Source organism: Gossypium hirsutum, chromosome D10 (genome assembly GCF_007990345.1).
Source record: "Gossypium hirsutum isolate 1008001.06 chromosome D10, Gossypium_hirsutum_v2.1, whole genome shotgun sequence".
Classification (NCBI taxonomy): Eukaryota; Viridiplantae; Streptophyta; class Magnoliopsida; order Malvales; family Malvaceae; genus Gossypium; species Gossypium hirsutum.
In genome coordinates this window covers 4,231,430-4,256,463 of record NC_053446.1, presented here as the reverse complement: position 1 = coordinate 4,256,463, position 25,034 = coordinate 4,231,430, and the positions used below count along the sequence as shown (strand labels likewise).

The window sequence follows — 25,034 nt, the reverse complement described above, 5'->3', positions numbered from 1 at the left end:
CAAACTCACATCCTCCTACACTGACAACAATACCAATCGAACTAAAACTTAATCGACATTAATTATCATATATTAAAAGTGTTATGTAAATGGTTTCAATATTTCACCTATTTTTAAAAATTAGGTAAACTAAAACCTTTTTCTTTTTCTTTTTTTGCTTTTAAATTTAAATTATTTAACAAAAAAAAAGCTGATAAACACTAAGACACTCTTCATGAAGAAGATTCTTTTAAATTTTTATATATTAAAATTGGAAATGAAAAGCAATATTTAGGAAAGGTGAAGAGAATATAGTCCAAGAACAAGAATTTTGAACTTAGAAAATCCCATTGATATTTTGATAACTTTGATGATTTTCTTTGAAAAAGCTGAAAGTGAAGGGTCCCAATGGCATTGGGATTGTCCCTATTGTGTGGATCAAATTGCACAAATATTTGATTTTGTATTATATATAAATTTGGTTGAAAACAAAGAAAATAATATGCACTTGTGCTTATCTCTAATTATTTAGATTTTGGAGCAATTTGAATAATATTTTAATCCTTTTAGAATAATTATTCTATAATTTGTTTGGCAGGTATAATTAGGAGTTAATACATTGAAAACTTGTAGACTAAGAGTTCTTGAATTAAGATGTAACACATTATAGATGTCATGGATACATACGTGCATGTAGTCGTGTAAATTCAAGTTAACTAATCAAGCAGATGAACCTACGTATACTTTTTCTTTTATGGGTTTATATTTATTATAATAGAGTGTGTACTTTTATTTCATAAGTAGTCTTTATTTTTGTCATCTGTCTCTTTTTTTAATATTTTATTATATTGTCGAATACTTATTAACTATTTAATCCTGCTTGTAGAATAAATTTCACTTATAGTATGCTAAATATTATTCATTTTCTAATTAATACTTAAGATCTATGTTAATTTTTCTCTCCTAAAAATCACCCATAAATGGGTTTAAACTCCCTTAAAAAAATAAATCTTATAAATATTCCTCAAATCTAAATTAAGATTTCTATCTATATATTTTTTAGATTGATCAGATTTTCAGATGAATGAGTATTTTCAATTTAATTCTTTGTAACATATTTATTTTTGTTTTAATTAGGAAAGACTGAATAAATCCAATATAACCATAACCTGACCTAATTCACATGATGATGCTAACATTCTTAGATTAAAATTCAATCTAACCTTTAATAAAGAAGTTATTGGTTAAGGTGGATGAAAGTAGACGACATTTTCAGGTCATAATAATGAATGAATGATGATGAAAGTGCCACCCTTCCCTTCCCTACTACTGTAGGCATTTAACCAAGGCTCTCCTTTTTATGAAGTGGTAATATTCAGGTATAAACTAAACTCTGTAGCAGTTAAGTTGGGGGTAGATGGCGCCGGATTAATGATGCACAGTAGTATAGCGGTGGATCACCGGTGTTCTCCCTCTTCTCTTCGGTAAACAAAAATGTAAAATAGAAACAACAAAACTCAACGCCGTCTGTGGGAATCGAACCCACGACCACGTGGTTAAAAGCCACGCGCTCTACCGGCTGAGCTAAGACGGCTATTGATAGACAGTGGCATAGTGCTGACTCATCAGTGTTCTCCCTCTTCTCTTCGGTAAACAAAAATGTAAAATAGTAACAACAAAACTCAACGCCGTCTGTGGGAATCGAACCCACGACCACGTGGTTAAAAGCCACGCGCTCTACCGGCTGAGCTAAGACGGCTACTGATGGACAGTGACATAGTGGTGGATCATCGGATTCTCCATCTTCTCTTCGGTAAACAAAAATGTAAAAGTAGAGGTTACAAAAATCGACGCCGTCTGTGGGAATCGAACCCACGACCACGTGGTTAAAAGCCACGCGCTCTACCGGCTGAGCTAAGACGGCTACTAATGACAAGCCATCCTCGTTAAACTAATTGTAGATATAATCACAATTCACAAACTAAATCTTGTGCTTCGTTCGAGCTGGAATTATGTAATTATGAAAACAAAGTGTGCCCTATTTTTATTAATAGAATGTTCACAAAACTGATTTTTGAAAATGTATTTAAAGGTTTTGATCATTCAATTCATTAGATATTAGTGACTTACAAAATATCAATATATTATTTTAAAAGTAATTATTATATACATTGTCAATAAAATAAATCATTAAAATCAAGTCTACCACGTAACAATAAAATATTTTCATTGAAATAAAATTCTGATTCACATCATATTTTGATAAAAAAAAATCACCCATTTTCACAAGCAAATTTAGAAAGTTGTAATGTGTGTGTTTTTTTAATTTATAGAAGGATTAAAAGTGCAAAATATAACAAGAGATACAACCTTTCTTATTTCCTAATTATATGTATTGTTCAATAATTTTTTGGAGTAAATCTCAAAACTATACATTAACTATGGTTTAATATGCAATTGTATATATGAGCTTCGATTTTGTGTAATTTTGTACATGAAATTTTGATTTCGTCCGATTCTTGTAAATTATTAATACAATTATTGATATAACATCATTTTATACTTATATATTGTGTACATAAATAATTATATTTATCTAATATAAAAATAAATTAATATATTTATTTATTTTTAAATATGTACGATTAAATTAAAATTTATATATATAATTACACATTAAATCGAAATTGATGTATAATTTTAAAATTTATTCAAGCATCTAATCATTGAACAGAAGAAGGGAGATTCAATTTTCATTTTAACTACTGGGTTCCTTATTATATATCAATGACCCAATTTAGTCCTCACCAGAAGCCCAAAACCTTTTCTTGAACCTTCAATAAAATAAAAATGTAAGGGCAAATATGTAATTTCGAAGGTTAACCCTAAACTCCACCCTCCCTCTCCTATATATGAAAACCCAACACTAAAAAATTTCTCCCATTTTTTGAAACCCTTGCGGCGTCAAGATGCAGATCTTCGTCAAAACCCTAACGGGGAAAACCATAACCCTTGAGGTCGAGTCTTCTGACACCATCGACAATGTCAAAGCCAAGATCCAAGACAAGGAAGGCATCCCTCCCGATCAACAACGCCTTATCTTCGCCGGGAAGCAGCTTGAAGACGGCCGCACCTTAGCCGACTACAATATCCAGAAGGAATCCACTCTTCACCTCGTCCTCCGCCTCCGAGGTGGTGCCAAGAAGAGGAAGAAGAAGACCTACACCAAGCCCAAGAAGATCAAGCACAAGAAGAAGAAGGTCAAGCTCGCCGTGCTCCAGTTTTACAAGGTGGACGAGTCGGGTAAGGTTCAGAGGCTGAGAAAAGAGTGTCCCAATGCCGAGTGTGGTGCTGGAACCTTCATGGCTAACCATTTTGATAGGCATTATTGCGGTAAGTGTGGGCTCACTTATGTTTACCAGAAGGCTGGTGGGGATTGAGTGGGATAAGATGGATTTTTAGTTGTTTTCAAATAATCGTATTGTCATGTTCTTATTTTTGTTTGTTTTAGTATGTTATAATTTTGGGGTTTCTATTTTGGAATTTTGGTTGCTAATTTAAATGTTTGAATCAAATCTTGTGAAGTTTTCTTCTTCTTTATGATGATTTGCTCTGATTTCTAATTTGATCATGAAAAAACAACAATTCAAACTTGTTGAATTCAAAACCGAAATTGAAATTGATCGAAATGGACACTCAAGATCAGTTTGATCTGATCTGTCCATGTCATTGCAAAACTATTTCGAACACCATTGACAACAAACTTCAATAATATACAACAGTTTTATTATTTCATTACTATGTACAAATGCATATATACTTTAGTTCCCATTGTCTGAGTTCGAAGCCATGAGCTTTTAATATACAGATAGCTTTATACACACGAGTGCTTTGCTAGGTTTCATTGAGTTTATAAACAATTCAACTCTAAGTATCAATGGATACACTTATGGCATTTAGCTCGACATGTTGTTTACCCTCGTTTTGTGGATGAACAATGACAGTTGCATGAGCTTCAGACCTTGAGGATTGCTTACTTGGCCCTTGAGAAACAGATATGGAGCTAACAAGTGAGTTTTTATTAGCGTCTTGATTGCCTTGATCTTCTGTAATGATTTCCCATTCCTCTTTGAGCGATGTAACTTGCATGCCTTTCTCATGGAGGCTTTCCATTTCAAATGCCGTTGGTAATATTACGTAATCATTTATAGGGTTGTAGAAAGGATCTGGATTGCCTGCCTTCAACCAATGCTTGAGAATTCGATATAAATGAGGTTCACAAAGAATTCCTCGGTGCTCACCGGGGATTCCAACCCTTGCTTCTGCATTGAGTCCATCAGCCTGAAAATAACCGGAATTAGAACGAGTTTGAAATCACAATATGCCTATAAAATCATGGAAGGTTGTAAGAATAGGAGTCAGCTAACCTTAGCTGATTCTACTGGAACTGTTCCATCACCATCAACAAATACATAAGTGGGCTGATATGCAGAAGAAAGTCAGCATTAGCAACCAAATCCATGAAACGTATGAAACATACCAAAAGAATTTTCTGGCAGATGTATCATGGATCTTTATACTAAGAGTCAGATTACATTTTCTCAATCCTATTCAAAAAATGAGCTATATACATTAGAATAAAGCAAAATGATTTTTTCTATTAAAAATTTCATCAATTTGTAGTTTTAAATAGAATAATCAAATAGTGACATGTAGCGTGCCACATTTAACTCATGTTAATGTATAATGATTAGTTTTTAACAGTAGAAATGGAAGGAATTTTAGTTTGTTTTTTGATTTAATGTACAATAATTAATTTGTTTTTTTTAGTAGAGGGGTAAAATGCAGTCAGATTTCTAGTGTAAGAGCCTTCAATGATGCTTCTACCGAATTTTCTTGAAGTGGCCCTAGAACTACAGCAAGAAAATAAGAGCAGCCTACAACAAAAATTACCTCAGAAAACCGCAAGTCTCGGATATCTGTGATAGGTGCCTCCTCACTTCCGTAGCTGCAAAATTGTCAAAAATAGTCATATATATTTATATATTATGATATGTTTGTAAGTGAATCAGTACTTTCAACGAAACAACCAAAAGTGGTATTACCAGACGCTATGTGGTGTCTCAAGATTGATCCCATATATATTGTAGAATTTAACTCCAGATGGAACCTTAGCTTCAGACAACACCTTGTGTGTCTCTTTAGCCCATTTCAAGATCTCCAAATTGAATGGAAGTGGAATATTCTCTCCACCATAGTCGATCTGAATATAAAATGCATAAAATCGAAATGCAGTTGAGTAAAAACAAATATCTTAAACCATTTATAAAACTACTAATTAAATTGCTTAGAACCATTAATTAAAGACAAACTCCTTATGTTAACATCTGGTACTTAACACTGAAACTTTCTATTTTCTATGTATTTATTTTCAGCCATTGACTCAACCTAAGATCAACTACTTCCTTACATAAGCAAAGTTCATAGCTTACCGAGTTGCCTGAAAGAGACTCCTTAAAAATATCAATGCTTTCTCCAGGACGATAGGACTCCAGAATAGTCTGAGGAATTCCATTACAACCTTCTTTCTCCCTCCAGATCTCAAGAAGTGGCATATGTTCCCAATGGAAATATGGACAAGCCATTAACTCATAGATTGATGGGCACTCAATGAGCTGAATGATGCAGCACAGAAATAAATACCTCAAAAATAACAATGACGAAACAAGAGGCAAAACAAAAGCCAAGTAAACATTGCAACAAGATTGCAGGATGCATCTACAGACTATGAACCATAAGACAAACATAATCTTCCATCTATTGGTTTCGACCATTGAACTACATATCAAACTTAATTAGAAGTTATTCATGAACAACAAACTGGAAAAGAAGCACTCTCATAAGTCTTTACACTTGAGTAATTTCAAGTTTTGGCCTAAAGATAACCACTCTTAGATTCAAGTTCAGAGCTAGAGTCAGAAGCCGCTAACTGCTAGAAGCAGATTTCCGCTACTGGAGTCTAAAAAAAAATTAAATAAGCACATAAACACAAGAAGGAATTAAGGTTGCAGAATGAAGTGAGAGCGCGACATTTTAACAGACCCCAAAAGAAGAAAAAAGTTCAACGAGAAATTGATTTTTCAAAAACATTCATAAATAATGGACATGTCAACAGACAATCCATGCCCTCGTTGGCATCTAAGTAGAAATGCTGAAAATGAAAAAAGTAATTAGAACATAATCACGTACTAATTGATGCATGCTCCACTTTGAAATGAAAAAGTTCTGTTCCCACCCTTCAACAAATGACACTCCATTTAGGAAGGTAGAAGCAATATATCCAGGTGCACCTGTTGAAACATTTCAATCGCAACTCAATAAGCAACTTGACTCAATAAAACCAGCTATTGAGCATATGAAGTTCTTTTGAAGTGATTCAACTGACAGACAGTTCCAGCATACTATTAATTGGAGACACTTATATATTTCAAAACCTGCTTATAAGAAATCACCTTGGAACATATATAAGGAAAAAGATGAACATCAAGGGAACTGCATGCCATTGTTTGATAGAACTGCATTGTCCTAGACTTTTCGTGACTAATCTTAAGATAGCTTCTAATGAAACATATCAGAGGTAATCCTCACTTGGAAATGCCTGCGGGTGCTTGAACAAATATATATTTTGTAATTTTTGTTAAAAAAAGAAAAAAGCTCATCCTAGAATTCATTACTCTATAGTCTGTACAGTAATTTCCCCTATAAACCCAATATTTTGACCAATTTTCAGATTTTAGTTGATCAAGAAATGCAATGGAAAAAATTCAACATCGTATGGTTCAAAGAAAATATTCTAATATGTCTTATCACTTATGTGACCTTTAAAATAGAATTTGTTTAATTCAGGTATTGTTGTATTATTTTGCAGCTTCCTTTTGGGCAACAAATGATCTGAAACTATCATCTTGCATGATACTCAAGTTATAAAGACCATTTACCCCGAAAAGGTGCAGCAATCGCAATCCAGTTCTTCACATATTTCTCGAAAACCTGTACAAGAAAAGAAGCATTACATCACAAAGAGATAGAACACGAAACTATAACTCGTGTGGGAAAAAACAAGGATAAAGAGCACAGTAAAGCAGAAAAAGGAGGAGATAGGAGATGCAATAGATAGCTTACATCACTGTGAAGGCCCATGAAACATTTTACCAGAAGACCCCCCATAGAATGACTTATGATATTTATCTTTTTCCCCCCTGATGCTTTATACACTGACTCTAGTTTTGCTGCCAGGCGATCCAATGTGTCTTGCAACCTAAAAGAAAGCTAGAATCAACCACTAGAAAAAAATCTATAAATTGCAAGGAACGACAGGCCACCACCCTTAATTAGAAGGAAAATAATTAAAAAATAATCAATAATATGATTATACCTGTTACTTTGGCGAAAATCATAACCGAAACCAAAAAGTGTTTTCCCTTCTTGAAAACCCCACTTTATCATTTCAACAATCATATCATGGAAATAGTAAACGCTCTCCTGTCCGATGATCTGAAAGAAAACATAAGAGTTTCACCAAAACCAATCATTAGTTCATACTCTTAAGCTTAAGGAGAGACTTAGATATTGGTTCTCTTAGCATTTCAGTATCTATGAGCCTCACTTTTACCAACAAGGTACTTCAAACAAGATAGTCTAATCTAACTTTTGGTTAAGGTAATATCCAAAAAACTTCCTTAATCAATCATTAAATAGTAAGAAATACAAAGAAGCGTACCAAGTCAGGATCCAAGACATCAATGGCGTACAATCCATATCTTTCTTCGGGAACTGTAATACTTGTGCTTGGATCTAAGGACACAGTTTTACCTGTTCCACAACCAATGAACCAACAATATCATAATCACTCCACAAAATTTCAAACACAAAAAATAGCAAAATTCACTATAATAAAGAAAAATCTCTTTTGAACTGTTTACACCCAAGTCAAGTGAGCTCATTCTTTCATCAAATTCTACAAAATATTAGTTACAGGTTAAAACGGCTTAGTTGATTTGAATGACTAATGAATATAAAATTTCTTAAATTCTCCATAATACTACAGTTCCACTAAATTTCTTTCGGACGAATACCAAAAAAAAAAAAGAATTACCAGTGGAAGGATCAAAGCGAGACCAGAGCTTGGAACAGAACTTAGAATCGGCCTCGAGAATCCGAACCCAAACCCGCTCTTCATTCCCATTCTGATGATCTACAGCTTTCAAAATCGAGCCGGCAATACCTGGAACTAGTAAAACCGGGTCGAGATCCGGGTCAATGTAGGGTTGTGGTTTCCTTATCAACTTCAACCACATCTCCACAGATTGAACAATGTCTCCCAACATCGCCATATCCAATCAAAACTATTTTTCCAATATAAAAAGGTAATTGATGCAATTTCTCTCTCTCTCTTTTTTTACACTATTTAAAGTGTGAAATTAGGATGGGAATTGGGAAATTAAACGTTTTTTGTTTCTTTTTTGTTTTAGGGATTGGGAAATTTGGGGAAACTACTGTCTACCACTGCAAAAAAGGACATGTGTGCTCATTGACGAACAAAATAATTACAAAAAATACGATTTTATTATTCCTATCATAGTTGTTATTATTGGTCTGACTTTTCACACCACTTCGTTGCCTAATCAAAATTCAAAAACTGACAAATAAAACATAAAATATAAAATACATGTCAATTCTACATTAACTCTATTGGTATAAATATTATTGTCAATGTAGAAAAACGGAATTAAACTATACTGAAATCTATTGTTTTCTTATAGATTGAAAAGGAGTTATGAATACTTCTAAGTATTTTATCAAAAAGAATTGTTAAAAAAAATATAAGATAATCTTTTAAAATTTAAGTTTACTATTTAAAATTTATGATCTAAGATTTATTATTTAAAATTTAAAATTTTATTATCACACCCACATAAATTTTATATTTTAAAAAATAATAGAGTAGATAGGTTTTTTTAATAATGAGAAGTTATTTAAATAAGTATTTTAATTCAGTTATTTTATAAAAAAATTAATTAAGTTGCTGCTAACGATAAATTAAAATTCAGTGTTAGAACTTTTTTCATCAACTTTACATTAAAAATTATTTGATAAATTCGTAATAATTAAATATTGAATATGTAAATATTGATTTTTGAAAATGATTTATTCTTAATTTTAATTTTTTGTATTATTTTAGTTTATTTTAGGTAAAATTAAATATACTAATTTAAATATCATTTAAAAAAATTATTCCAAATATATTTTTAATGGAATATGTATTTATATTTATAATTTATTTAATTCAAAACTTTTATACTTTTGTTGAATCAAAGTAAGAAAAAAATTTAAAATTTGAAATCAATTCATTTACTTAAAGTTTTCGGCAAGCAACTTAGGTATGCGTCGTATTATATAATTTTATTGGTTTTTTTTTTAATTGAAAACGGCAGGTCAGAGATCTTGTACAAGATTTTTAGTATTTTTTTATTCGTTCAACCAAAAAAGAAAATAATTATGATTGAATCAATTAAAATTTGATGTTTTTGCAAAACTTGAAATCTTAATCCACATTGCAACTTAATCTTTGTTGATACACGGTATCAATAGAGGAGGGAGAGAGTGAAGAAGCAGAGCCGGAAATAAATCAGAAAATAGGTCTTGATCCTCTCACGGAACATTTTGAGTTGTTTAAACCATGGGTTAATCATGAATTTTCAAGTCGGGTTATTAGTTATTTTATTATAATTTTCTGACAATCTTAAAATATTTAATTTAAGTTGGATATTTATAGATCATTCTTTCATTCCAAGTTATTAGAAATAATTAATAAAATATAGAATAAGGTGGGACAATTATGATTCTATCCAATATTCATATTACATTTGTTGTTTAAAAAAACTATCAATTTTATTTAACAGAATTAATATTTCAAACACTTTTATTAATTTTGTTCGAAATTAAAATTTAAAAAAATCATGTAATTTTTCTAAAACAAATAATAACTTTAATATAATTTAAATTTATTCAATTTTTAATATTACAAGGAATAAATTGATTTACTAATATAAAGACTAATTTAATAATTATAGGGACTTGGCTAAATAATCCTATACATCTAGGTGGTTGTGGATGCAGCAGGCTAATAACCTAAGCATGGATAATGGGGGTGGGAGATTTGGCAGAAATAGTAACAGTATTTGAAACTTTAATCCGCCATGAAAAAAATTTGTATGAAATTGTGATTCTACGTCATCTTTATTTATTTTTAATGGGAGAATGACAAATCAGATTTTTTTCCTAATTTTCAGGTTTTTCCTCTTGAAAAAATTCAAATCCAACTAAAAATGCTAAAAATTGGGTGGAAAAATCTGATTTGTCATACAATCCCTGTAATTCCACGTCAACATTATCCCTTTCCAATGGGAAAATGACAAATCAGATTTTTTCTCCTTAAAAAAAATCAAATTCAACTAAAAAAACTAAAAATCAGAAGGAAAAATATGATTTGTCATTCTATCATTTGGAAAAGAATAATAATAACATGTAATTCTTTGTACAAAATTCTATAAAAGTGCTTCCATGCCATTGTGAGATGTGAAAACACTTGAAAATACATATTGAGAGAAGCATAATAATCTATATTATCAAATCAAGTGAGGCCAAAAAAATAATGAAAAAAACCCCAAGAAAACCCTAATTAAATTTAAGTCTTGTATATGAAACAACCACATCAGCACCCTACCTTAATCAAAATAGATTCAAACTCTTTGAGGCTAAATTACAAACCAAAAACCATGTGACCCTATCCATAATAATAAACTATATTAAAGAAAAGGGTGTGTGCTCCTTAATTTACTCCTTTCATTACAGCTTTCTCACTATGTCCATGGAAATCCCCCTCCAAAGAACCCACCCAAAGCTAAAGACAAAAAGGCCATAACCCCCTCCCTCTACATTACACGACCTTCACATAAAATAATTAATGATTATTTGTTTATTTGGAAGGCAGCAAATGGTCACTAACCACATGCCAAACATCCATCTACAAACTGCTGTTTGGCTAGGTCTATGACGTTTTACATGACGTGAAAAAAAAGCATATATATTCAATTATGCATGCCTTTTTTATTTGTTTTTTTGCCCAAAAGCATATGCATGCTTAATTTGCTTCTATCATCCCTTCTGTCTTTAAGCTTGCCACAAGTTTTAAGAGATTTTAATGGATTTGCATTTGGTTTTAATCCCTCTATTAAGTTGGAAATTAAGGTTTAAGCCATCTAATTTTATTTGATTATCTACTTTTATAATGTTATTAGTAAGTCTAAATCGAAAACATCATTAATTACTTTTGTTAATTAAAGTGGTATCGTGGAATATTTTAGAAATAATTTAAATGTTCTACTGTCGTATAAGTTTATTATTAATTAAACATGATTTATTGAATTTTTATGTGATTTTGATTGTGTGCTTGAATAAAAAAATAAAAAAACTTGTCATTGCTTTAACAGTAGCAATTAACAGTATTATTAACTTGGACATAAATAGAAACTAAGTTATGCGATATTAAGATGGATTAAATCTCAACATTCGATATACTAGAATGACTAAAATGAAGATTAGATAATTTTCATTCACAACATTCAATTAAAAAAGAACATGTTGAGGCAAATCTAGGGGCAATCTGAAGCCATATCCTCAAAAAAAAATTATGTTGGAACCCTTCTAAAATAATAAAATTATAAATTAATACATAATAAAATTATATTTAAATTTTCAACAGAAATTATAATTTAATTCCCAACATACTAATTTTTATATATATATATTTTGTCTTCACTCGTGATCCCGTGGTCCTATACGTTAGTCATGTTAAGCGTTAACTCTCAAGAGAGAGGAGGAAGAGACAAGAAGTTAAAGTCTCAATAGCTGTAAGGGAGGGACCAAAAACCTCCATTAAATAGTAGCTAAAAGCATGCATGACTATCTCTAGTGTATCAAAAAAAAAAAAAGCTTAAGCTCTTTTCTTGCCTATATATAAGCTTAAAAAATTTCCAGCAAAGGCAAAAAAAAAAAAGAACCCTAATTCAATATTTCGGTTCATCTATTGTTATTGTCTTTCTGGTATATATATATATGTTGGTTTGAGAGGTTGAAGCTGCCAGCATGATCTGGTGATTAACCTAGCTATCACTTTTTCTTTTTTCCTCCCTTTTTATGTATGTTTTTTCTGCCTCTTTAGTGGTATATATGCAGATTGAAAGACCAGTTTTGGATTAAATTTCTTGAGTTATTTTCAGCCTGCTTGAACTTTATAGCTTCATAGGTATGGTTTCAACATCAGATCATCTTGCAGCTTCAATCACTCACTCACCAACAAAAGACAACTCTTTTTTATCTAGCTATTTATGGATACAGTTGTGATTTTGGCTCCACGCCTTCATTCCAGGTATAAATTCTTCTATTCTTTACTCAAAATTTTCCCTAGAACTTAATGAACTTTTTCCTTGATTGATCTGGTGAGAAATTGCAGTACTTTCTGAATGTGTTCATACACACATGAAAGCCACATGCATAAATCTGTCCTGTCAGAATCAAATTAATATCATAAAACAATTTCAGCTTTATTATCCTTATGCATGTTAGACACCTCTTATTTAGTATTGTCATGTAGCCTCAGTTGCTTTGCTTGTGTTGTTTTGCATGCCTATATGTGTTTTAGTTTCCCTAGTGGTATTTTCCACAACCAACAAGTAAAACAAAATCCCATTACACAAGACCCACATGATTGCTAATCAGACAATGCCAGTTTTATAATATTGGGATAGTAGTGTATCAGCACAAATAAAAATTTGCAGCTATACATGTTAGGGGACCAGTTTCATAGTTAATACACTTCATTTCAATATATATAGCAGAAACCATTTCATAGGAACATGATAGCTGATTAAGTGTTACTCTTAAATATTAATTGGAATTACTGTGGCTTCTGTGAGGGTTTTTTTTTTGTGTGTTCATATTCTTCACATGAACATTAGCACATGATTTTGGGACAAAAGTAGGTAACATTTTAATTTGTATGGATCAGACAAAAAACATTTATGGACATCTACTATATGTCCCTAAAGTTGTTAGGCAGGCTTTGTTATATTCTAGTCTGTTCCATGAAATTGAACCACTCAAAAAACTACTTACATGCTAATAAGTATTGTAATAGTTTCTCTTTTTTGTACCTTTGTCTTCTTTTTTCTATTTGGGTGGGTCAAAGTTTCACTTTTAGGGTTTTATTGTCTCAAGGTTTGTAATTTACAAGTAAGGATCCCTACATGGCTACTATATATATATATGTATATATGAAAGGTAATTGATGAATAATCATTTTAATTAGCACAACCCCATTTTTTTAGTTGTTTTAACTTCTTTATGTACTTAAATGGAAAAATAATCCATATTCACCAACCCCACCTTAATCAATCTGACAGCTACTTGGATGGCCTGGTTGCTATAGCTGATATCATGCATTCAATATATCTATATGCATTCTCAATTTTTTTTTTGGGGGGGGGGGGTCTAGCTGCTACATAAAGTTGAGGTTGTGCCCAAGATTTATTACATAGAGAACATCTATGGACATATATATTATTTGAGAGAAGATATCAAAGGGAGTATCTTAAACCTTCACTATCATAAATATTACAAGGATCTATGACATATATATGTTATATTATGTATGACTCCACCATTTTTGGACAGGTGTATGTGACAATAATTGATGAGGTCTTATTACAATTAGTACAATGTTGTTGTTGGGGTGGAACAGGAAGTCATAAATGAGGGTAAGCAAAGCTAATTGACACTTGAAAAGAACCAAAAAAGAACGAATAATGGTAGTACATCTAAGGAAATGATTGATGGCTTGAGCTCCTAATTTGTAATTTTGGTTAGAAATTAAGATCCATGTTTGTTTTTCACTACTCACTCAATACTGTGAAATTTTGCTTATTAATTACCTTTGTTTTGATTGTAACTACAAATAGGGGTGAGCAAAATTCGATTCGATTCGAAACAATCGAAAACTTTTTTGAATTTCGAATTAATTGAATCGAGTTATTACTCGAATAACTAATTCAAGTTTCGAATCGAGTTGAATTTTACAATTCGAATAACAAATTGATGTAAACATCCTTTTGGTCTTTGACAATTTTGAAAATGAACAAATTGATCTATCCCTCAACAAAAATTACAAAATAATTTTTAAAATTCAAAATATTTATAAAAATTTCTTAATTTATAATTTTTTTAAATTAAAAAAAATTCCAAAGAATATATAAAGAAAGTTAAATTTTTTTAAAAGTTCTAAAATAATAATTTTGGGACCTAAATAAGTTAATTAATGATTCAAGTTTATTATTCTAAAGTATCTTTTTTTTTTAAAAAAATTGCTTTGAAAAAGTTTTCAAATATAGTTGGTTTCAAATTGATGTGTTCTAATATGGAATTAGTTATATTGTAACAAGATTTTAATTTGACATGTTTAATTTTTTAATTTAACTCGAACAATATCACTCGATTCTACTTGATTCAATTTGAAAAAATTTTAAATCTAGTCAGGAAGATAAAATAAAACTCATTAACTCATTTAATTCAAAAAAAAATTCACTTAATTTGATCAAACGTTCACCAAAAGATACTAATGAGCTTTAGTTTAACTTTTTTTATTTTAATACCCCTGTTTCACCATTACTTTTAATCTCATGATTATAATATTGAATCTTATTGCCATAATAATTAATTTCACCATCAACACTATTTTCAATCCAACTCACCTACCATCAAAATGAACCCCTTAGACTAACCCTCACAATATATAGTGCTGAATGCTGATTGGAAACTATCTCTTCACATTGGTTCAAAGCTTCGTGTAACCAACAACTCCAACACTACATTGAAGATAATAGGCCCATAAAAATACATCACTGTAACTTAGAAGGCTCTTGCTTTACATTTGCAGAGCCCATCAATGGTTTATTTCCATACCTATCATCAGTTTGGGCTGCAGGATTAAAGCTCCAAAGCAGGTTTCTTTGCTATGTCTTTCAATTCAATGATATAAGTCTTAATTTGATTTGTATGAATATTATTGTCAATGCAAGAGGACATGAATTTAAGCATGCTATAGTGCATTATCCTCCTATTTATGGATTGAGAAGGGGCTATGTATGGTTTTAGGCATTGTGTCAAAAAGAACAAATATAATCAAAATCTATATTGAGCTCGAGCTCAACTCGATAATTAAATTTAAAGTTAATAGTATATTAGAATAAAAAAACTCAATAAGACTTGCAAGTCATTTGAGCCGAGTATTATTAAGTTCGAATTCAACTTGATCATAAATAATTCGAGCTCAACTTGATAATTACCCAATCAAGTTTAAATTTTTTTCAAATTGAACTCGAATAATTCGCCAGTACCCCTATCTCATTTATGAAGTTGCAGAGCATGTGAAATTGATGTCAGAAACAAAAGGCGACCTGACATAAAGTTGACACTCCACCCTTCAATACCTTTACTTTTGTTTCATTGGATTGCTCCTTCATCATCGCCAATCTTACAGACAAAAAAATATCAAGAGAAAGAAAACTCAAAAATGGCATAAGAATTTTGTTGAATGAATCAATTAGTCTGAACTCATAATTAGTGTTGACCACTTTAAAAACCCCCCTTTTTTTTAATGATTAGGTGGGGGCTATGGAGTTTCCCTTGTTTAGAAATCAATCATCCCCCTATAATCAAGGCCATGGGAAGTTGAAGATGCTTTCACATGCATCTCCTAACTTTTGCATGATTGCAGCTTTTTTTTCTTCTTAAAATTAAGTGTCACATGGTTCTTCTTTGATCTCTATGGTTTTCTAACCCCACATATTAAATGTAATTAATTAATTCATCCCAAAGCAATTTAGTCACTCCATTTCTGTTTAATCTACTGGAGTATGCTACCTATTTCCTTACTTCTGTCCCAAAAGTATTTAAACTTTCTTCGAGGAAATTCACATGGGATATATATATATTTCTCTCTTTTTTTTCTTTTGGATTTATAACTATACAATCGCGGAAAGAAATAGCGTCAAAGTTGTGAAATTTGTTTGTGGAAAGGATGACACCGTGGAGAAGTAGAGTCTGTGTGGAGATCCGAGTTGGTGGTAGATTGGTTCAGTTAAACGATTCAATCAATCTAGCCGTTTCGCAAGTTCATAGATCCAACCCTTATTTTGGAGTAATACCTTAATTAGTTTACAATCCAGTCCGACCAACCAATCAATCTAATTTTAAAAACAGTATTTGTATGTGTCTCAAGTTTGAACATGTGTCCATGAGTTTTATATTGATATATATGTCCCCTAAGGGACATAAGACAAATCTTGCTAGTGAACGAAATGACTTAATTTGGTGAACCTCATTTTCAAGTAAAATCTTGTGTATAACAGAACAATCAATTAATCGAAGCAGGTATGTGAATTAATCTTTGCGTATTTTCAATAGTATTTATATGTCTGAAAAAAAAAAGTTGTTCCCAAAATATACAGTGAGTCAAAATTACTGAAGGAAAAGAGGTGTTAAAGGGGCAGAAAGATCATGCTTGCTTTTTACTCTCTGGTTTTGACTCCCCCAAACCATTTTCTTTAATTTAATACTACCCAAATTCATGCTAATCTCAACTTAGTCAAGGGCATCTTTTCAATATATCTATCAATCTAGAGAGAGAGGAAATCAATTACTATATGGTATTTATTTATGAAAACTTAAACTATCTGTTTGTAATTAAACAAATAATATGAAAAATATCATCCAAGAAATCAATGTTTAACCAGTGCCAGAAACATATAGAGATATGAAAACCTGATATCTGAAGTCATAATTAAGAAACAAGAATGAAAAGTTAAAAGATGCAAACAACTGTTATATGTACCAATATATATATATATTTAGTTTTCTTGTTGATCCCTTTTAACCGTTGGATTAACAAGTGGAAATAAGTGGTAAACCCATGGGTGAAGGTGAGGAAGGAGGTTTTCTTATAGGAGAGTTTGGGGTTGAAGGAGAGGAAATGTATTTGCATAATTTTTTTTTATAGTGGGAGATAAATTTAGTCATATGGCTATTGACTTGGAATTCTAATTTCATACTTTTGGCATTGATGATGATGCTACGCTTAGGATGACTGGTATTGGAAGACACTATGTTTTCATGTGGACCTCGTATAGTTTTAATAGAGTCTTCAAGGCTCGTGGGTTAAGATTCGCAAATTAATTTAAAGTTTATCGATTGATAAGTTAGCGATACATAATCCACTAGGATGTTAATTTCGCCTTGAAGACACCTGTCGAGCTCTATTGAGATCAGCCATGTGAGGTATAACAATCCCAATATTCTGCGATTATTGACTTTAAGCATTAAAAAAATGGTTTTTTTTTGTTGATCTCAGTATCCTCGAATTACCTGATTGAGGAAGCAAAATTATATACAATTTAAGATTAAACAAAAGAGGGAACAACATTGTTATCATTAAAAAGTAAACCATGATGGAGAATTGAAACAATGTAGTGGTCATCACAAAGGAAAGTACTAAAGAAATAGGACTCTCTCAACCACCCTCCATTGTATATTTTACATCCTCTTCTTCCCTTACCATTGAAAGAAAAAAAGATGCAGAAGTTTACTTGTCATGTTGTCTTGCTATTGTTCTTGCTTTGTTTCTTTCAAGCTTTTTCATGGAGTCAATTCAACCAAGGTGAGAATTATGAGGGTTCTTCAGACCTTATTAACCTTGAATACCACATGGGACCAGTCCTTGCATCAGCTATAAATTTGTATATAATCTGGTATGGTCAATGGAATCCAACACATCAAGCTACTATAAGGGACTTCCTGGATTCCTTATCTTCTTCTTCTTCAGTTCCTTACCCTTCAGTTGCTGATTGGTGGGACACTGTGAGGCTCTACACTGACCAAACAGGATCAAACATTACAGCTACCATTTCCATTTCGGGTGAGTTTTATGATTCTGGGTACTCCCATGGTGTTTACTTAAGTCGTTTATCGATGCAATCGATCATCAAAGCTGCGGTTACATCTCATTCGAGGCCATTGCCTCTCAATCCTCACAATGGACTTTATTTGGTGCTAACTTCACAAGATGTTCAGGTTGAGGATTTCTGCAGAGCAGTGTGTGGGTTTCATTACTTCACTTTCCCTATCCTTGTTGGTGTAACGGTTCCTTATGCTTGGGTTGGTTATAGTGGAACTCAATGTCCAGGTATGTGTGCTTATCCATTTGCATGGCCTAAGTACTCGGGGAAGCCACCCCCGACTGGAGGTAATGACATAACACATGCGCCGAATGGGGATGCAGGGGTAGATGGGATGATCAGTGTTATCGCTCATGAGTTAGCGGAAGTGTCGAGTAATCCATTGATTAATGCATGGTATGCCGGAGAAGATCCAACCGCACCAACCGAAATTGCGGACTTGTGTTTAGGTTTATATGGCTCGGGTGGTGGCGGTGGGTACATGGGTAAAGTTTACAAAGATGCTTGGGGAAATGGCTACAATGTACATGGAGTTAAAGGAAGGCGATTTTTGGTTCAATGGGTGTGGAATCCTGTGAAAAGAAGATGCTTTGGGCCAAATGCCCTGGACTAGAATGTGTACCATGTATTAAGCTTTAACACTGTTTCTTGCGATCTAAGTTATTATTAACGCCTATCAAAACGGGGTTATTGGCCTTTTTGATAAATATTGTATATTTTATAAACTTATGATCCTTTGCTTCTTGAATCTCATTTTTCGTATAGAGATGCAAGAAAACAAGTGTTTAGTGGTCTAGTGATTAGTTAGGCCTCGAATCATATTTTAAATAAATCATTTAAAACAAGACTTAATCCAAATAATATTTTTTATTAATTGAATGTTGTTTACTTCAATTGAATTTAAAATATTTGATCCAAATAATATTTATTTTCATAATTTTTTCTAATTTTTTTCCCAATTTTCTGATTTCTTTTTAAATTTTGAACTGTTGTACTGATTAACCCAACAATAGTCTGACCCGAACACCAATCCGATTTAAGATCTTGAAATCATTAGGCAATGTATTCAAATTTGCAGCATCCTTATCATTGTGATCTCACATACATCAATGATGTAAGCTATGGTTATAGTCAAATAATGGAACACATGGATGATTCATTAACCATCCTATGTACTGATAATGGTGATGCAAGTAAACAAAGACACAATATAATAGCAATCGGTCCTATGGAATAGACATTTTCCTATAACGAAATGAAAACATGTCATGGTTGCCACCAATGTTCTCTTACAAAACAAACTACTTCCACCAAACAAAAAGGAGAAAACTTTCCCAAGTAATAGTCAGCATTGTCTTCAAACAAAAATTCACAATCTTTGTTAGCATGTTTGATCAAAATCCCAAAGATTAAAAAGAGTAACTAAATGGCATGAACCGTAAAGCTTTGTTTGTTTCTCATGATTCTCACAGATGGAAGCACATACTCATGATATATGACTTCAGAGTTTTGTTACCTGATGATGATCATGTTATGGCTGCTGCGAAAAAACTTGTCGCTGCGTTTCTGCAGCTTTCACCCTTAAATGATTGTAGAAAGTACTTCCACATTTAACATTTTATCATGCATTTCATGCCATTACTCTTGCATGTTGAAGCAGTTGGTGGCTTCCAAAAGTTTGACACATTCTCTATTACCAAAAATCCAAAAGATGGCTTTTTACTTGATGTCAGGAGAGTCCCATTTCTGCAAAGATATGTACATTAATACGAGCCTCCACAGGAGGGCCTTTCTCATTTGGCGCTCAGATCACGCCTTTAGTTCAGAGTGCTGACGGATATCTCACCACCAACAGGAGTCAAGTCGTTCATCTGTTCAATACTGTAAACAAACTCGCTCTTTGCAGCTCCATCACCATCATTGTGTTCACAGAGTTTTGGAGAAGACTCAAAAGTAGAATGGCTTGCATAATTACGGTCTTGAGAAAATCCATCTATCCCTATAGCAGTCATAGCTTGCTTAATATCAACATGCATGACCCCACAAGAGATTGAAGTCATACTTGAGGTGCAATGATTTTTCAATGATTCTTTTCCACCTTCATCAGCACTTCCTGAAGCAAGAAAGCTTTCTGCACTGAACTGCTCTGAGTTAGAGCTACTTCCCTCCATGTCGTTGCTGCCTTTAACAGCAGTCTGGCAGACAGCATTTGGCAATTTAACATTTTGCAATAAATCCTTTTCATTTACATCGACAACAGAAATCCTAATACTTTCAGCATTTTTGTTGACAGAACAATCTGCTGAAGCCACTATTACAAGTTCGGGAGCATCAACTGATACGCCCAGATCAGATGACTCATTCTCACGGAAGTCTGGCCTAATCAGTTTTCTCTTTTTACATTGGGCGGCTGGTGCACTCTTTTCCTTCATAGTTTCACAATAGGTCTTAATCTTACCATCTTCAAGGTTCTTTCTCACTGCACTACGACGTTTAAAATCAACAAAAGTTGACTCTCCAGGTCTTTGGCTGCTATTCCCCTTGCTGAATGATGTAGACTTCACATTTATCTCCTTTGAGCTCATAGCTGAGCCCTCTTTCCTGGTGACCTGTTTTTGGCAGCTATTCCCCTTGCTGGATGATGTAGACTTCACATTTATCTCCTTTGAGATCATAGCTGAGCCCTCTTTCCGGGTGACCTGTTTTTGGTTGCTATTCTCCTTGCTGAATGATGCAGACTTCACATTCATCTCCTTTGACATCATAGCTGAGCCCTCTTTCCTGGTGACCTGTTTTTTATCCCTAAAGTTGTCAGCATCATCATTGTGCTTAAGTAACTGCTTACAACTTGTCTTCACCCAATATTTACGGCTTCGATGCAGAATGTCCATGACTTCATCAACTGAAGAATGCCTATCAATGTCAGCAGTCCTAAGAGGGGTGTTATTTTCTGGTTCACGTCTCTTACGAGGCAAAGCCAAGCGAGAGAACACGCTCCTTTTCTTCTGGCGATTAGAATTCTGATATGGAGAAGGACACAATGAAGTAACTTCATGGTAGTCCACGTTTACTGGTTCATGAATATGCTGCTGGCCCTCTTTGTTCTCATTTTCCACCTTCTTGTATATTGCAGATCTCCCATCCTCAATGGTTCTGTTATCATTATAAAAATATTCACCGTGGGGCTGGCACTCTTTAAACATAAAACCAACATTACCAAATTCATTATCACTTTCACGCTCTGGCACTTGAAAATCATATCTGTCTTGTATGGATGTAGGATACCTGTCAGAAAAGGTAAGAGATGGAAACTTGCTAGGACTGGTTCTATAAGACGATGAATGCTCACTGATCCTGACATTATTTCTAATTTCAGAAGTAACATGTGCTAAAGAGGGCTTCAGAAGGGAGAGATCTCCACAGCATTCTTTTTAGAGTATTCAGCTGCTAGGTCATCTAAATAGTCAGGCCTTTGCAGGCTAGTCCTGCTGGAGCATTCATATGAATTAGAATAAGGCAATGGAATAAAGCCCCCAGAACCAGAGTTGACATCAGAGGTTATGACTGTCCTCCTAGTCTCTAACAATGACGGAAACGATTGTTTTTTAGAAGTACCAATGACATGACCAACACAACTATCATGATTAGCATATTCTTGCAATGAAGCATGCTCCTGACTGAACCCCGAATATGAGGAGCCCCAATGATTCATAGTAGGGACATCAGGTTCATAAGGAAGACTATTAGTAACAATTGAATCTTCAAAATTCATTGGATAACTAACATTAGAGTTTTGCATCTCCATTGAGGGAAGGAAAGCTGAGGATGGTCTAATTGGATCATCAATAAATGAACCCGTTTCTAGAACATGTTTGCTAGAATACACCAGTGGATTAACTTTAGATTGAAAAGAAGTAGGATAAGCGGTTGAGATGGTTGGTGCAAAACCATCATCCTTGTAACATTTTGTTTCAGTTCTATCACTCTTTGCAAACCTAACATCTTTGGAAATGCTTCTGAAATTACCTGAAGAATACCCAGCTGAAACTGCTGGTTGTAGCTCCATACCAGTTTTCCATTCAGTGTCCACCCTGTCACTTCTGCAATATTCACCAGAAACCATGTTCCCTTCAACTTTACCCATAAGATCCCGAAAACACTCATTTAAGAAGGCGCTTGCTTTATGCTCATATTCAACATCCGTGTATGTTCCAAATCTGCCATCGCCAGTTTGTCTGTCATCATCATAGAAAGAGTCCCCTTGGTGCATGGTGGAAATATCTAGTCCATGATGGTTGTCCACACCACATTCACGTGGCATCTGATTATTCATTGGAGAGTTATCAACTAGTCTTCTAGTTTTACTTGTAGAGTACCCACTTGGCCTTGCAACTTTACTTCCAGTCAACCACCTCTGAGGTGCCTGATCTTTCATCCTCTTCAAATTGAACAATGATAGAAGCCTTCGGACCTGCACATTTTAAACAAAGAGACAAAATTATAATGTTTCTAAAAGGTGGCATTTCAATTTAAAAAACTGGATTTTGATAGCAAAAGGGAAGACCTGATCTTCGGACAGTCCAAAGTTAAACTTGTTTTTGGAGAAATAGTTTTCCCTGATAGCATCACGGAATTCATTTTCAGAAAGTGGATGGCAGTTCCACATAAAGATGAATTTTACCTGGAAAAAATTGTAAAGATTAACACCAACTCCAGAAATTCATTCTTCCCATCCTTCTCTGAGAGAGGGAAGAAGAATAAAACACATAAATATACCCATACCTGTGCAGGGTATTGCTTCCCTGATGAACTGAATGCATGAGGCAGAATATTCATTTCACCATCAGAGCATGCTTGAAACACACCATGCAGTTCTCTCCTCTCAAATTCAAACAGGAAAAGAATCATCCCGGCTTTAACCTGTTTCACAAAGTGGTACTGCGAATATGGGAGGGCAAAAACTTTTCTTCTTAAACATTCTCTTTTCGTTGCATTGTTCGACATGAAGATTGCGCCAAACTCAGGACAACCTCCAGGAAAACTATTCTTCATTGCATCACCCATTTTGCTCACAAAGAAGCACTGTCATTCAATAATAATGACAATAATAGCAACCAAATGAAGGTGTATATGTCGAACTTAATTGCTTAAAGAGTAAATTAAAAACAGAGTCATTGCAGAAGCTGAACCTATATATTGTAGCCAAGTTCTTTAAGCATCTTCAACCAACAACATACCCCTTCCCCTTACTTCCCCCCTACCTCTTGTTTCCCCTAAGCAAGAAAGCAACTTCTTTACTGGAAAAATAACTCATAACCAAAGTACCTGAATTAAACTTACTATACTAAGCAAAGAGAGCAGGCACAAGCAACCAAGTATTATATATTTCGATCTAATCACCAGCAAGTTATAATTGTCTGATTTACCAATTCCCTAACTTAAAAACAGATAGCTGAATTTCACTGATTATTACAAGGAAACACACGAAAGGGATGAATAATTAGAATTAAAGTTAAATAAGTTCTACTAATTACCAAAGCCAACACAGCAATCCAATGAGAATTAACAACACAAAAAATAAAATATACATAAACCACAGTTATTTCAACAATCAAAACCTACTTATCTTAATCTGTAATCTAAGCAATATAATAACAATATAAAGACTAAAATCTTAAAAGTGAAATGAACGGGAAACCACTACATGCACCACCAAAAATACATAAATCAACAAAGCTTACCAATTTCTCATAATTATTTTCCGGAGAAAATCGATCAGCAAAAAATAAACTCAGCAAGGAGAAGATTACAATAGAAAAAAAGAAACAAAATAAAATCAATAATAGAAAAATAAAATGAGATCAAAACCTGAAATAAAGCGAAAGACTGAAGAGTTGGTAATCGGCGATTTCAGAATATCGAAAATGAAAGATCAAAACCACGCCGCATTGATATTAAGCCTTAGGAAAATTAAAATTTCATTACAGTTTTTTTTAAAAATAAAAAATAAAAAATAGAAGATTTGCATATTAAAAGAAAAAAAAAGAAAAAAGAGGAAGTTACCTAGACGGGAGAAAAGGAGTTTGGTAGAGTAGATAAAGGGCCGGAAAATGGCGTTTTTAAAAGTTTAAACGGAAGTTTTGAAAACAAAGACGTCGCTATGTTGCGGAGAGAAAGCGAAGAAAATAAAACCTTTCTCTGCGCTGGGGTGGGTATGGTATTTATATATGTGCTTGAGTAGAGGTGGCGGTTTTGAGCTTTTCTGTTGCAACCCTTAAATTAAATAAAAATGGTAAAATCTTGGTTTTGATCCCTCATTTATGCTTTAAATTTGAGAGTTAGTCTCTATTTCTTTGGATTAAATCACTATTTGAGGCCTAAACTTGGAAATAACTCCCACATCGACGCCTGAACTTTTTTTTGGTTCAAGTTAATCCCAAAACTTGATAATTATTCCCATATTGAAGCCAGAACTAGACAATTGTTCCCACGTTGGGGCCTGAACTTTTTTTTCAAATTAGCCCATAAACTTGACAATTATTCCCATATTAGAACCTGAATTTTAGGATTTTCAAAGAAATATTAGGCATTACCTTGGATCAAAAAGTTTAAGTCCCAACATGAGAATAATTATCAAGTTTAGAGATCAGTTTAAACTAAAAAAATTAAACCCCAATACAAGAGTAGCTAATAAGTTCAAACCTCAAAAAATTATTTAATCTTTTTCTTACAATGTTTAGTTTTAGGGAAAATATACAAATTCATATATTCTTAAATATTGCAATAATAATTATTAAATTTTAATATTTATATTTTAATTCGAGATAAAATATTTTTTCTAATTTATAATGCCATTTGGAATAGTTAACTATTTCAGTACTATGTATTTTTTTTGGTATATTGCTTTCTTCTCTCTCTAAACTTCAA

The 25,034-nt window shown here is 33.0% G+C and overlaps 4 protein-coding genes and 3 non-coding genes across 14 annotated transcripts; 2 read left to right on the top strand and 5 right to left on the bottom strand.

Moving 5' to 3' along the window:
* Positions 1-1,500: 1,500 nt before the first annotated feature.
* On the bottom strand, positions 1,501-1,573 carry TRNAK-UUU (transfer RNA lysine (anticodon UUU)). The gene has a single exon. It is a non-coding gene; the product is annotated as a tRNA-Lys (tRNA).
* A 92-nt stretch (positions 1,574-1,665) lies between these two features.
* On the bottom strand, positions 1,666-1,738 carry TRNAK-UUU (transfer RNA lysine (anticodon UUU)). Its single transcript has one exon. It is a non-coding gene; the product is annotated as a tRNA-Lys (tRNA).
* Positions 1,739-1,830: 92 nt separating this feature from the next.
* Positions 1,831-1,903, bottom strand: TRNAK-UUU (transfer RNA lysine (anticodon UUU)). The gene has a single exon. It is a non-coding gene; the product is annotated as a tRNA-Lys (tRNA).
* Positions 1,904-2,948: 1,045 nt separating this feature from the next.
* LOC107916453 (ubiquitin-40S ribosomal protein S27a) lies at positions 2,949-3,579 on the top strand. Its single transcript, XM_016845749.2, has one exon. It carries the CDS (start codon positions 2,949-2,951, stop codon positions 3,417-3,419), a length of 471 nt encoding a protein of 156 aa, XP_016701238.1. The 3' UTR covers positions 3,420-3,579.
* Positions 3,580-3,743: 164 nt separating this feature from the next.
* Positions 3,744-8,661, bottom strand: LOC107916452 (lecithin-cholesterol acyltransferase-like 4). The gene is made up of 11 exons (XM_016845748.2): positions 8,135-8,661; positions 7,760-7,851; positions 7,415-7,533; positions 7,162-7,297; positions 6,978-7,029; positions 6,229-6,329; positions 5,472-5,654; positions 5,085-5,242; positions 4,933-4,987; positions 4,407-4,460; positions 3,744-4,320 (listed from the first exon to the last, which is right to left on the bottom strand). Exons 1-11 carry the CDS (start codon positions 8,370-8,372, stop codon positions 3,907-3,909), a joined length of 1,602 nt encoding a protein of 533 aa, XP_016701237.1. The 5' UTR covers positions 8,373-8,661; the 3' UTR covers positions 3,744-3,906.
* Positions 8,662-12,000: 3,339 nt separating this feature from the next.
* On the top strand, positions 12,001-18,814 carry LOC107916454 (protein EXORDIUM-like 7). 8 transcript variants are annotated; one of them, XM_041102845.1, is made up of 4 exons: positions 12,002-12,194; positions 12,321-12,469; positions 13,774-13,856; positions 15,032-18,814. In XM_041102845.1, exon 4 carries the CDS (start codon positions 17,725-17,727, stop codon positions 18,718-18,720), a length of 996 nt encoding a protein of 331 aa, XP_040958779.1. In that variant the 5' UTR covers positions 12,002-12,194; positions 12,321-12,469; positions 13,774-13,856; positions 15,032-17,724; the 3' UTR covers positions 18,721-18,814. The 8 variants fall into 8 exon arrangements, with proteins under 8 accessions (XP_016701244.1, XP_040958779.1, XP_040958780.1 ...); XM_016845755.2 differs by having other exon boundaries at positions 12,001-13,856; positions 15,032-18,334; positions 18,431-18,814; XM_041102846.1 differs by having other exon boundaries at positions 12,347-13,856.
* A 504-nt stretch (positions 18,815-19,318) lies between these two features.
* Positions 19,319-24,321, bottom strand: LOC107916456 (uncharacterized). Its single transcript, XM_041102848.1, is given in 5 exon segments — positions 19,319-21,500; positions 21,503-22,578; positions 22,672-22,788; positions 22,890-24,067; positions 24,171-24,321. Coding segments are annotated over 4 exon segments (3,051 nt in total). The 5' UTR covers positions 23,172-24,067; positions 24,171-24,321; the 3' UTR covers positions 19,319-19,924.
* Positions 24,322-25,034: the final 713 nt, after the last annotated feature.